General features: G+C 43.5%; 1 protein-coding gene across 1 annotated transcript in view; it reads right to left on the reverse strand.

Annotated features, from left to right (window-relative positions):
• Nucleotides 1-1453: 1453 nt before the first annotated feature.
• LOC106651235 (discoidin domain-containing receptor 2-like) overlaps nt 1454-14458 on the reverse strand; it is a 55625-nt gene continuing 42620 nt past the window's right edge. Inside the window, exons 10-16 of the mRNA XM_023459055.1 lie at nt 11117-11239; nt 10598-10707; nt 6024-6224; nt 5537-5629; nt 2020-2161; nt 1694-1942; nt 1454-1618 (exon numbers count right to left, since the gene is read on the reverse strand). Of these exons, the coding sequence (XP_023314823.1) occupies nt 1454-1618; nt 1694-1942; nt 2020-2161; nt 5537-5629; nt 6024-6224; nt 10598-10707; nt 11117-11239 (1083 nt within the window). The remainder of the gene's footprint in view (nt 1619-1693; nt 1943-2019; nt 2162-5536; nt 5630-6023; nt 6225-10597; nt 10708-11116; nt 11240-14458) is intronic.

Below are 14458 nucleotides of genomic sequence, written 5' to 3' on the forward strand. Positions count from 1 at the left end.
ATTTCAATTGACATACTTCTGATTTGTACAATAGCAGTTAGGGGCAACAATTTCAGCCAAAGGCAGCGTCATGCTTATTTTTAAAATGTCATTTCTTTTAATTTGTCATTTTCGTAGTATTTTTCTATAATCTTATATATGTCATATATATATATATATTTTTAGTCTACTCCGATTCATTTTTCTTATATGTATAAATCTTATTATATACATAATATTGATAACGGTAACATTTTCTACCTTCGCAATAATCTACTGATATATTATATTGTGATCGTTATGCTGAATTATACGCACGACATTCCTACGTATAATTTTATATATTTTCTTATATTTTTCATAGTCAGCTCGTGAATGATTTGTTGAATTAATTTGAAATCTTTTACTTTTTTCGTATAATATATTTCATATAGTTTAATCTTTGCTTGTTTATTTATAAATGAATTTCCTATGAAAGAATTCATTTTTAGTATTTTGTAAAAAATAATTTCTTTCGTTTTTCGACTTGATATGTCTGTGCATACACGTGAATTTATTATTTATCTTTGTTCTTTCCCTGTGTTGATTGATATCGTAATTTATACTGAATTCAGCTTTTTTTTATTAATTTAAACGTAAAAATTGAATTGAGATCTTCAAATTTAATATACTCTATAGGTAAATAAGTTAACTTTTAATATACACAAGATATTTTGTTTCGTTTACTCATTGATCCCAACTATCATATTTCATGAACTGTAATGATGTGTCATTGCTATATGAATTATGGTACTCTCCTACGAGCGCGCGTGTTTTATGTCGCATAAAATTGTCAATATGATCCTTTAACACTTTTTATCCTATATTGACTGTATCATTTGAGAATTGATAACAGAATTTTCACGTCAAAACTTGATTATTTACACCTACATGGTAGTCCGGGCAGATTAAAAAATCGTTTCATTTCTGATTATTGATTAATAGCACAATTAATTTTTATCGGTTCGGTATGGACTACTTGCAATTGATACCGGAATGTTCACAGTCGGAGTGCAATTATTTCGCTGAAAATATCCTTCAAGACTATTGACGATTACAGGATTCAAATATGGATCAATTTAACAGAAAATTAATATGCCGATCGAGCTTTACCCAAATAGTAATTACCAAGCTATATAGCACCGCATTTTTCCTCTCCCAGTTGTAGCTTTTCTATTTAAATTTTCGTTCGTCTAACGAAAAACTCATTTTGTGGATTATCGAAGCGCATCGCCGGCTGTTGCTGCTGCTGACGTCTCGATCAAGACGACGAGGTCGAGGATATCGACGAGACCGAGGAGGCCGTCTTGGCCGAAGCCTCGGAAATGAGCTCCACGTCGGCCGCCACTGTACTGCAACACGAATGGATCATGAGCTGCTGTGGCGGCGGCAGCGGCTGCTGCGCGATCGGCTGATGATCAGCCCTGTCCCGGTATCAGGAGGCCGTGGTCGGCGCGTAGCCGAGATTCTTCCGCTGCAGAAATAGCGAGATCTCGCGGAAGGTCGGCCGCTCCGAGTCGTCTCGGCGCCAGCACTCCAGCATGAGATCGTAGATGTCTTTGGAGGAGCCGGTCGGTTTGGGCAGCGGCTCGAAATCCATCTACAAGTTAGAAACGAGCCAATTAGTACGTCTATACGCGTTGCTTTCGTTTTATTTCTTTTCTTTTCATTTTACCCTCTCGTGGCTGAGATGCTCGCGATCGTCGTCGTCGTCGTCGTTATCGTCGTTGTCCTCGTCTTCGCTGCTCTTCATCTGCGACGTCTCCTCGCTGGTGGCACTGCTGCACTCGCGGCAGACTCGGCGCAGCGCCCGCACGACCTCCTCGTCGCTCAGATGCTCGTAAGGCAGGCGTCGGCCCAAATTCAAAATCTCCCACAGCGTCACCGCGAAAGACCATACGTCGCTCTTGGTCGTGTACTTGCCCTGCGAGAATAATCGTCCAATTTTCATCGCGCCTCGCTATTAGACCGTATGAGCTTGCAATTTGTTCTCGTACTCACCAGCACCAAGGATTCCCAAGCCATCCATCTTACGGGCAGTGGAATGCCTCCGTCGACTTTGTAATAATCGCAAGAGTATAATTCGTTGTCGGTGCCGAAATCCGATATCTTGATGTGGTAAGCTTTTCCCACAAGGCAGTTTCTATAAGCGAATGAACAATCATCAGTATTTGAATCGATGATAAGTATTAATTTATTTTCGAAAATATAAAATTTGACATCTCGCAAATTACATTGTCTTGAGACAAAATACATTTTTACATAATACAGCAAAAAGGAGCACTACCCCTTGAAAAAGAGAATTTTGTAAAGCACAGACTTTGCGTTGATAAGAGCTGAAATTATTATGAAACAGAATTGATAAATTTTCATAATGCTCATTCCGGGCTAAGCTTTATGTAAAAAGTAGCAAAAGTACTCTCGGGCTGCAATATAAATGCGCGATGCGAGATTTAGATAGATTAAAGTCATTTTTACGACTTGATGCGCGTGAGCTACGCACAGACGCGGAATTGAATTTCTAATAGAATAAATTTAACAAATGAGCTTTCGGGCCGCGTGAAAATGGAAATAATAAAGCGATCGAAAATTGTAAGCGCCGCACGCAAGAATAAAATGAATTACTTCGCTGGAATATATCCACAATGGTGCATGTATATTATGAAAGCTCAGGTCATCAATCAACAATGAGCAAAGACCAAATTCATCCAATTTTCGTGACACTCGAAACTTTGCTTGTATCTTTTACTGTACATAATAGAGAAGTAAAAGAATAGCTCGAGATACATTTGAAAATTGTGTCAGATGGAATAATAAGTTTAAAGAGAAAAGAGGTAGCGAAGCGGATTGATATGCTCTCGGCAGAAGAAGCAAAAGCCAAGACAAGCAAAACGCATTATTGTAATATACATTTATTACCGGGTCACGCGTAACTATTGCGTATTATGTTATCCAAGAGCGAAGGTTTTCAAGAAAATCGTCGACCGAATGAGATTCAGCCGAGACTCGCGCTCGAGAAATATTTGAAAAGGAACGTAATTAATTCCAGTTGGGCCGCTCGCGTTAAATGAAAATATAAAATGCTGTACTGCAGCTCGTTCATGCATACGAGAACAAACAATTAACGTACGCGACTTTTTCTCCGAGCGTTGAATAGCGGGAGATATAAATTTTCTCCCAAGCAAAAATCGTCCCTCTCATCGATCTTCCTCCGACATGGCATACTCTCTCTCCCACTGTATCACATAAATATATATATGCACACACAGAGAAAACGAAAAGTAGAATATAGTGCATATTTATGTTAGCGCGCGGCATACATGCGAAGAGCAGCCGTGAACGACGAGACGACGACTGCGACCGAAGGTACATATAGGAAGAGGAAAAAAATTCGATTCGTGCCATGCTCTCGAGATACTACTATATTTATAGATCAACGACAGCTTCTCTCGCGCAGCAGTGCATGAGCAACAATAAGCGTCGAGCTTTGTTGCGCGCGCGCGCGCCGAAAGAAAAGCGCAGAGCAGCTGTGCAAGCGCGAGCGAGCGAGCGAGCATGGCTGCGGGGGTACTTAGCCTAGTTTTTTTCTTTTCTTTTTTTTGTCGCTGCTATTCGTATACAGGTTCTTTTTATACGCATATATCTATATACAGGTACAATGGGAGCAAAACGACTCGACGACCGAACACTTCAGATTATTATTATAAATACGACGAACGCATTTATCTCAATTTTATGCATTTTCCGCGTTCAGCAGCCAGCGCACACGGGCGAAAAGCATATCTGATGGACACGAGGTAGCGCACAGGCAACGTGAAATATCATCCTTTCGTTTCGATTTAATATACGATGTCTTGCTTCGAGAAACTCTATAGGTCGACGCGAGCAAAAAAAGAAGAATGTATGGAGAGAGGAGGGAAAAAATAACGCAGCTTATATACGACGATGGATAATCGCTGCGTACTGCAACTGATCGAAAGACTACTGTATCGAGTTGTTTGATCTATGTTTTTACTGTTACACGAGTCGTAGCAGCAGCAGCAGCTTGTGTATACGCTGACTCAGTATATCAAAATCTGGATATATCATTTCTTTTTTTCTTTTAATCTCGACAGTTTAACGACGATATCGTTGCGTTTGATATATTTATTTCGAATGTACGCGGCGCAGTGCGGACGCAAATTCGTGTGCGAGTGCGGAGAGACATTCATCCAGTCTCGCGAGCATCGAGTTTTGCGCCGACTTATTAGCAGACTATACTACGCGTATTATCCGAAATTCGGAGCGTCTGCGAAAGCTGAAGAAACGTTTATTGCGAGGAGGAGCTTCGAGATATATACATATGTATTCGGCTGGGGCGCTCTCGTGCGCGAACAAGTAGTATCGAGGCATTATTCATGCTTATGTAAGCTGTTAATGCAAGGGATTCGTGCTCGACTACTACATAATAATTCGAAATAAAAGAGCAAGTTCATAAAGCAGTCGGAGTCAAGAAGAGCAGCAGCGGCAGAGGCAATGCTGTATATAAGCGCCTGCTGGTGCAGCGCTGCAAGAGCTAAGGATTGATTTGCCGTTGCAGTGGTATAAGCATACGCTTCAAGAAGCCACAAAGCCTTCAAGAACACACAAGCCTTTCCCTGCCTGCCTCTCTCTCTCTCTCTTTTCATTGAGATTTACGGCCGTATAAGCTTGAATGAGAGAAGAGATTGAGAGAAACTATACCGTATACCCGGAGAGAGTACGTGCAAGCTCAAGGCACCGACTACGTGAGCTTTTTCCCTCTCTCTCCCTCCTCCTTTCCTCCTGCACTATTGCTGCCGCAGTCTGCATGTACAACTCTGCGAATGCAGTCTGCAGCGCCGTTTCTCGCCAGACTGCATATACATATTAATTCTACGGACGAGCTTCATAGCACTGGCCCAGCTCGATCCTTTTTTTTTTCTCTCTCTCTTTTTTCGATAAATTTTGTAGAGAATTTATCGCAACGTAAAAAAGCTCGTATTATATATACGTTGTTGTTACGAAAAAAGCTGCGCTCGCTTGTTGCGCGCGGTTTGATTCAACGCAGCGTTGAAAATAATAGAATTGTTTGATCTAGAGAGCAAATGAAAATTTTATCGTATTATTTACTAACGCGGGCTTTTAGGAGAGCGTCAAGTTGGTCTGCGTTGTTTTTGACCGAGTAAAATAAATCTCTTTCTCGGTTTGAAGTTCACGCGCGGCTTTGTCATTATAATATTCGTGGATTTTCATGCTTATACACGTACACAAGCTTTGAAGAAAGAAAAGCGGGTGACCAAAGTACCGCGCGTTATTTCGCCCAAAACACCGGCCATACGGTGGGCTGCTCGGAACTCGAAGCTTCGTCTCGCGCAGCTCGTGCAACTTTGACGCTATATAATACGAGGACAGGACGCGAGCCCGCGGTGCATTGCCCATATAATGTGGGGCACACACTCGCGAGCCTTTTCCTTCTCTCTGCCAGCCAGCACGTATTACAACGTGCATGCGTACTCACCTCGTTGCCAGATCTCGATGTACAAAGTTGAGGTTTTCCAAGTACCGCATCCCCGATGCAATTTGCGCAGCCATGTAAATGAGGCAGTTGAAGCTGCAACAGGAGAGACAGAAAATTGTGGCTACTAGCTAAATTCTCTGTGTATATGTGTGTGTCTGTGTATGTAGCGCGCAGGGGGCTAGTAGAAAGCGACAATGGAAAAGAAGTGGCCCTCCCCCACAAGCCTGCTCTATTTTCCCACATTTTGTTTAGCCCCATTAGAATAATTCTCCACCGCTCGCGCGTAAACTCGCGTTAAAATGAAAAATAAATTATCACAGAGGCTACGTGTAGTCTTGAAAAAAAAAGAACCACCTGGAATTGTTTCAAAGTTCCACAAAAGATTTCAAGTACCCATGCACAGGTTGAATCGTTGACGATATAAAAAAAAAACAACGGAAAAACAATCGCTCGAGCTTCTATCGTGTATATAGAGGTCCATGCTCACCTGAGAGTCTTGACACCGATGGGCATGGAGTGGGCGTCCTCGGCCGTGACGTGGGTCTTGAGAAATTGACAGAGATCGCCGTGCTCGAGGTACTCCATGACGACGCAGTAGGGCTCCTCGCGGCAGCAGGCGCCCAATACCCGGGCTATATTGCGGTCCTCGAGCGCGGCCAGTATCCTAACGTCGCGCTGGAAATCCAATCTGCAACAGGCACGTGTGTGTTATAGTGCGTCTTAACTCCATCCCCAAACTGCGAAATTGCCTGATGATTGTATTATTGTGTTATATGTATATATGTGTATTGTCAGGTTTTGACTGTGGCGAAGCCACACGAGCTTCCGTATATCTGTATTACAAACGTATATACGCGTCCGAAGAAATAGCTGATGTGTACGTATATATGGCTAGAGGGATGGAGAGAGAGAGATTGACGTAATTCGACGGGAGAGTCCCAAGAGTTGCAGGGCAATATCCGCTTTGTAAGGGATATACCGTACAGATGATATTTCTCTCTCTCTCTCCCTGACTCTTGGTGCTTTTCCATATAATATATATCTATATAAGACATGTACACTGTATGCAAGATGCTCAGAGGAATTTTGCTCGCGTATATATATTAGATTTCCATTCGATGAATCGAGTCGTCAGCAGAGAAATCAAACCTAGAGCTTTCTTCGAGTCGATTTCAGGAAGAAAAAAAATGCTCGTGTCCTTCGAGCATCGAACATCTTTATGCATTAAAATGCTAAAGCAGCTTCCCGATGTACAAACGATACAACCTTTTTTTAAAGGAAATTTACAATCTCGTGTAAAAAATATATTTAAAGCTTACTCGTCGGATATCTCTAATTTCGTTTTGGTATTATAGGCGCGAGCTTTTATGCTTCCGTGTAAAATCGATTAGCTAATAACATCCTTCCCCATAGCCATCCTCCGGTACTACTACTCGTCGTAGCGTGTGTTTCTCGCGCAGTAAAACAGTTGTTAAAGATAAGCTCTATGAGCAATACGTCGATTGGCCGTATAAGATGCTACGCGGCGCAAGCTCCCCCGCGCGTCTACACGTATCTCTCTCGCGCGTACATAGACGTGAGCTCGCGCGCGTCTCGCAAGCTCCATAAGTTTCGTGCCCGGGTTTTACTGTACTTCGACGCTTGAAAGTGTGTTACATTCCGGACACCTTTGAGGGCAACTGTAATTCCGTTTTTTTGCGCGCGTAAAGCATGCCTTTTTACGGCCTTTTTGACCCGAGTTTTAGTGCCTTGAGATATTATCAGAGGTAAACAATAAAATTTTCAATAAAGTAGAGAAAGATTCCGTTCGTTTCGGAAAATAATTTATGTCTCGCGCGTTATTCTTGTCTTTTAACGCAAGCGAATTCAGCAATATTTTTAATCATCATTGAACAATTTCGATCAAATTGAAACTATTACAAAATAGGTACACAGTCGATTTTTTTTCATTTACGATTTTCTTATTGCATAAAATATACGGTTACTCGTCGGAGAAGTTTATCAAATTTTCCAAGCTAGCGTGCTCGGGCGAAAGAAGAAAAATAAAGAAAAAAAAATTATCGAGTGTAGCACAGCTGTGCGGGGTTAAAAAGCTGCATCATTCAGCTTTACCTTCCAAAGCACGTATACCATAATTAAAAACTAACAAAGAGAAGCTGCCCCCCCCTGCCGCCGACAATCACCGCAAATCGCTGGGCACAAACGGAGTAATATCAAGCTCTCTTTCTGCAGCCAACTATGTTCGAGCTATATAGTTATTGAAGTTGGATCGAGCGAACCGCGCATGCAGCCAAAAATTCAATAAAAAAAACACCGATATCGCAATATACCCGTTGCGGCGTGCAACGTGTGTTTGTATCGCGCGGAATTAAATTCTTTTTGCTCGATACGTATATATAAGTGGCACGCGGTGAAAAATCGAAACAAAAGGAGGAGAAAAAAAAAGAAAGTATATAAGCACGACTCTGGCGCGAGAACTTATTTACGGCAGTTTAAGTTCGACGTCGAGAGAGAGCGAATTTCGGTGTATTTTTTTTCGCTCGCGAGCGCACAACCGAAAAGCGCGCGTGTATAATATATATAAAAAACCGACGAGGAAGCGGTTAGCATATTGATATCGCGCAACTATTACGGAAATGATACGTTCGTTCTATACGTATACGCCGCTCGTGCCTGATCGCTGCAGCTTTCAAAATTTTTCCTCTCTCCGCTTTTTTCCACGCTAGCTCCTTTTTTTTTCTTTCTTGCTTGTTCGAGCCAGGGCTCGCTTGGATGCACTCTTACTTGGGAAAACAGTTTGGCTTTTTTCACTTTTGCCGAGAGATGATGCAAAGTATATACGGCGCACGATGAAGCTTTTGCTTGTTACAATGCGTGTATCTATCAGAGACTCCCAGCTCCCGACTATGTGCTTCTCTCGAGCACACTATACACTGCTGCATGCGCGCACGACGGGATGAAATAAATTCTTCCAGCTCGATCGAGAAATTTTATATTCCACGAGCTGGCTGCACTTTTTCGCGTGCGCGATGGCCTTTTTCGCGGACGCGTCGTATCGTGCAGTCGGCTGTTTTTCTTTACTCGGGCATTATTACATTCTTTTAATAAAATTACAAAAGGACACGCGTGAGCTGCACGGAACGAGCTAACTCGATGATCGATCGAGTATCAATATTTGATCGAGCGTCTGTGTTGGTTTATGAAAATTGAAGGGACAATGTCTGCTGACGAGGAGGAAAAAGGAAAATAAAATTAAAGACTTTTTTAATAAAGTGTCTCGTGCCGTGGGATTATAAGACGTCGCTGCTATCCCCGCTGCAAAGAGACGCGACGCTCGGGATAAAACTCGAGCTGTTATCTTTCGTCAACACAAACGTCTTTTGCCTCCTGCAGTCCTCGTCGTCTGCCTACTTTGCCCTGCGTACCATGGCTCTCGCGGAGTTTATCCACTTTTCCCTTCACCGGGTATATATATTATATATAATCCAGCGACGGTGCGGCAGCCGCGAAATGCCTCGAGGCCCATTACCCAATCCGCATTATACTACATTAATATTAGCATATCGCATTTATAACGGGAAAATTCTCAAGAGCCGTCGCATTCATAAATCGGACCGAAAGGAAATTGATACATATTTTTCAGGCTAGAAAAGCTTATTACGTTATATTTACAACTATTTTGCGAATCAAGCGCGGACAAAGGCGCGGAGCTTTTTTCGTTGCGGCCGCGGAGCTTATTCGAGCAGTCGTTCGTCGATTCGAATTCAATCGCGTCTCCTCGCGCGCACACAAAGCTCTCTCCTTCCGAGCGCGGTATAGCGCCGCTTATCCAGCGAACACAATGCCGCGCGGAGAAGAAAATTCCGCATTTGTCCGGAGCGAGCGAAAATAACCCGCCGACGACTGCCGCCGACTATAACGTCGCATGAATAGTCCAAATCACGCGAAATCGGCAAAAAATGTTTCGCCTGGCCTATAAATAAATCCCTCTCCGTCCAACCCTCAAAAGACTCGACAAGTCGACCATATATACGCGGAGGCGATCGTTCAAAGTTGAAGCTTTATATAAAAATACACATCTGTATGAAATTGCACGTAGCGTTGGTTGCCTTGCGTAACGGCGCGCGGCTTTCGCTATATTTTACACGAGCTCGGCCAACGTGCACGGGACTCGACGCAGGACAAATGTATCCCGGCACGTATTGTATGTAAATCGCGCGGCTCTTTCGAGGAAGAGGTTGATCCTCGATTACGTGGTCCACGCCACTTCTCGTATATGACCCCGTGAAATGAATTTCGAGGGTGGCAACAAAGAGCGAATATCGCGGAACAATAGAGCCACGATAGGCCACGAGAGGAGGCGATATTTTTTTTCGCCGTGCCTTATTCGACCGTTGCTAGATGTAGAGTAGACTTTCGGAAGAAAGAGTCGGAGGAAAAGAGAGACGTATAGAGAGAAAGAGAATGAAAAATAAAGGACGCTGGATGGGATACAGCTAGATCCAGTGGAGAGAAGACAATGGACGAGACTCTGTGTACGTAAGCAGACATCGAACAAGAAGAGTCCTTACGGCTCGTAAAGGGATGATTCGAAAAGAGTTGCGTACTGCACACAGAGACCAACTCACGTGTTTACTCGGCCGCGACGAAATAAGACGCATAAAAAAACGGCCGACCCCATTAATTTCGAGCATCTCGCGCTATGTGCGTGCCACGAAAATTTGTCTCTCTCTGTCTCTGCGCCTGTAGCAGGTACCTGAATGTTTTAAAAACAGCTCCGAACAGAGATATACATTTTTGATATTCTCTTCTTTTTTCTTTCCCCTTTCTATACTATATGCTAATGAGACAATGAGCTTGAAAACAACGAGCCAGGTTTACTGTACACACTTTTCGTCCCTCCGACGAGCGCATTAATAGCTAGAAAAAAATATATACAAGAGTCCTATATAATAATACGTACGTTGAATATGTATAAAAAGTGGAGAAAAAAAATGTGAGGCAGTAGGAGTCGCGCGCGCAGTGAAGCATAAAATGGTGCGTTTTGTTTAATACACTCACTTTTCCTTCTCGTTCGCTTCCGGCAGTAAAAACTTGACTGCCACGAGCCTCTTGCCGAGAGTAGTGCTGCTGCCATACTCCGGAATCCCTTCCGCTTCCGCAATGTAGACCTTCGTTGCAAACAAATTTATATTATTATTATTATTATTATCGTTGCTATTAGATGCGTATACATTTTTTTCATAACCGACTTGTTTATACAGTCTCGATATTGCCCACGGGTTAATCTAATCATTTTCTCATCTCGCACGTGCACATATGGGGGCACGAGGCGCTAATATCGAACGAAAGGCATAAACGAAACGCGCAAATGCAATAATCGATTAAAAACGTATTATTATATATGGTTAAAATTGCAATGGAACGTGCGCGTATAGAAGCGTACGCTGCCCCCGCGTGTAATGGACTCGAGCTCCTACGCGAGTATCGCGCAACTTTATAATATTTGCGAGGGAAAGTAGAAAAAAAAGAAAGAATGGAGGAAGCTTATACACACGGTATACGAAAAGATAAACTCACAGAGCCAAATGCACCTTCGGCCAGTTTGGAGAGCATACGCAGCCGATGCCGTGGGAATACGGGCACGCTCGTCTGCTCGAGGCGTTTCTTCAGGGCTAAGAGCACCTCCTGTTGCGTCGGCGACTGCAACATGCAAAACATATTATGAATACATGCATATAAGAGAGAGAGAGAATCGAAAAAAGATATGGTTCAAATATATGTGTAGTATTCGCGATCAACGGTTGATATATAATATCGAACGATCGATGATTTTTTTGCGCTCCGCCATGTGCGAGTACGACGAACGAAAAGTCCCCGATAAGAGTCGGAGAGACGTCGCTCGAGAGAAACATGTGTCGCGTACGTTTGATGCAGAGTCGAGTAAGTTTTACCCCTCTGACTTTAACATGCATACGTCGACGAGTTGAATTTAATAACGGAATAAATATCTTGAACTGCTACGGAGGTTAAGCTTATCTCGTGATTTCTATGTGTAATTTGATAATCAATAATTCGAATGCATCACAGATACGTTGACGTAGATATAATAAAGATATTAAAATAATCGGCACGCTTCTAAGTTAATTTCGTAAAATAATACGGCAATAAAGGCGATGGCAAATCATTTGAAGATTTGAATTAGTCAAATACATAGTCCAAAGTATATTTGTTTTGATAGTTTTTATTGGCGTTAAAAAAATTTTACATAGCCACAAGTATATTTGTTCACTTTCGGAATCGATCATGGCATCTAGCGGTCTGAAGCTATAATACAAAAACTGACGTTACTTCGGGACATAAAACTACGGCATATTATGTCATAATATTGCATTACTTACAACTGAAAATTCTCAACTATTTCGAGGATTTTTCTTTTCTTCCTCTGACAGCTCTTGCTCCAGCTTCAGTGGTTTGGCGAAGGGGGTGAGCGACGTGTAGCTCGGCACTCCGGTATATATCCATAATTAAGCTGTATATACGGGCGCAGATCGATTTAGCCTACATATACTCGGTTGGGCAAGAGGAAGGGTGGGTACCGGTGCACTGCAGTGCAGGCGCCAGTGATTAATACGCGCAAACTCGCCGACGAGATATATGCTATATAATCGACGGCCCCATTCGATTTCATGACACACGGACACATACACACAGCCGCACATAGGCGAGCAAAGGTAGTATATTATTGTGATTGACGCCAACAGCACTCGAAACAGTCAAAACGCCGTTATGGCGCGCCGGTGTGGTCGTGTGTGCGTCCGTTGACGTGTTCATGTATGTCTGTGTGTATGTGTGGTGGCGTACAGGCGAACAGGTACTATGCTATATATACGCCGTACCGCTAATACTACTATCCCAATCTCTTGGCTTGACGTGAGCTTCGCAAGCTCTCGCTTTTCTCGTATATGCCAATCAAAGCTCGGCTTGGCCTGTGTGCGTGCCCTACACACGTACACACATACACATACAAGCCCAAGCTGCAGCAGGTAGAATAGGGAAAAGATTATTACGCGGGACCTTTGATGTCGACTGTACGTTTCCATTTCACCTGTCGGTGAATGGCGGCTGTTCCCCTCCACCCGTTATACAGCACGGGGCGTGTTGTTGCAAGCTTTGTCCTCTCTCTCTCTCTCTCTCTCTCTCTCTCTGGGTATATGCGTATGCGAGGATAAGCCATGTGTGTATGTGAAACTCCTGCGCGCAATTGTCTATGTGTGTGCAGTATGAAAACTTAATCGAGGGAAGCTCGACTCATAACGGGAGCGTAGACTCGCGCCGCCGCTCGAGCTTTCGTTCGAGTTTAATTCGAGCGAAATTGTTTCCTTTGTGTGCCCCGCGTATGCAATAGTATTTGTCAAAAGAACTCAGTCCGATATGTGTGGCGGGCCCATCGAGCCGCCGGGAGCTTATGCGTCAGCCTATATCGTCCAAACTGTAGAAATTAGCCCAGGATTAGTATGTCACGAGGACCTTCTGACATTTCATACATTTCATACACTTTTTCGGCCCACCGAATCGAATCATTTTCTCTTACACAGACAGCACACATAGCATACGTAATCCACATTTCAGATCAATTCTTCTATTTTTTTTCTTTTCGTTAGCTGCCAAAAACTATTGGCAATTCGATGGGTGGCCATGTAAAAGCTCGACAAGCCGACGGGGAAATATTTAATCGACAGCTCGCAGCCGAAGAGCGCCCAGAGGTCGACGACCTCGCGAGCTGCAGCTATCAAACGGCAAAAAGAGTCAATTTTGCCGTGCGCGCGCGCGCTTTTATCGCCGCGCTAATCCAAACACTCGGCCTATGTGCGCGATAATATGCACAAAAGCTTCACTCGTTCGGTAGCTATACGAACGAACGCAGCTGTATGTACGAAGAGACGCTCGTGGAGGCGCGTACCTCGAGCCGCGCACGGGCCTCCGATGCAGAGAGACGACGGGCTGGCGCAGCTCGCACCGTACACTACCAGCGGACATAACGATGCGGTCGTGCATATCGGACGCTTAAATCGCCGATGAATCGCTCCGAGCGTAGGGGCTTCCTCGGGTGATTGATAGTCCCGCGAAGAGGTGCTCGCATTAATCACGTGCCTTTGCCCTCTCTCCCTCCCTCTCTCTCGACATCGACGCAGCGCAGAGCACTGCAGACGTGCCCCGCTAGAACTGCTACTGCTGCTCGGTAAAATGCGCTGCACAGCTAGACTCGTACCTACATATAGATATACCGTAGATCGGCTGGCTATATAGATAGTCTAGCTCATCGTCTCGCTGACTAAGCGCTTTCGCGCGAAAAGGAAATTAAGTTCGACGACGTGATCGCGCGCACCTCTCTAGACGAGCCGCGAGCCTCTCTAAACTCTTCGCCTTGAACAAGCTGTTGTGTACGACCATCCACGTGTGGGGGTGTGGGTGTGTATGGCATACCCAAGTAAAGCAGACTACATATTTTTTCCAACATAATGCGAGCGCGTGACTTTGATTCGCGGTACGTTTTTGGTAGTGTGTTTTTTGTTTTGATCAGCTCTTCTGAGCTTATTTAATATGTCTCTTTCAAGCTCACTTGTCTCACTCGTACAATACATACAATAATTTAATTTTGAATTGTTTTGTTTTTATATCTTTTTTTTGATATCATACATCATATTTGAAAATGACAAAGTATCACTCTTCGATTTGGTTATGATTAGAGAAATTTCGTTTCTCGAATTCAATTTTTCAAATCCAATTTAAATATGATGGTCTGAACAAAAACTTGCCAGTTTTTACTCAGGCAACAATAACTGCACTCAAGAGCAATCGAAATTTCAACTCTTCAATTTTTTAAAACTAACTCGAGGGAACCGGTGTTCATACACGCAT

The sequence above is a fragment of the Trichogramma pretiosum genome, unplaced genomic scaffold (assembly GCF_000599845.2).
Source record: "Trichogramma pretiosum strain Unisexual culture from Peru unplaced genomic scaffold, Tpre_2.0 scaffold53, whole genome shotgun sequence".
NCBI lineage: Eukaryota > Metazoa > Arthropoda > Insecta > Hymenoptera > Trichogrammatidae > Trichogramma > Trichogramma pretiosum.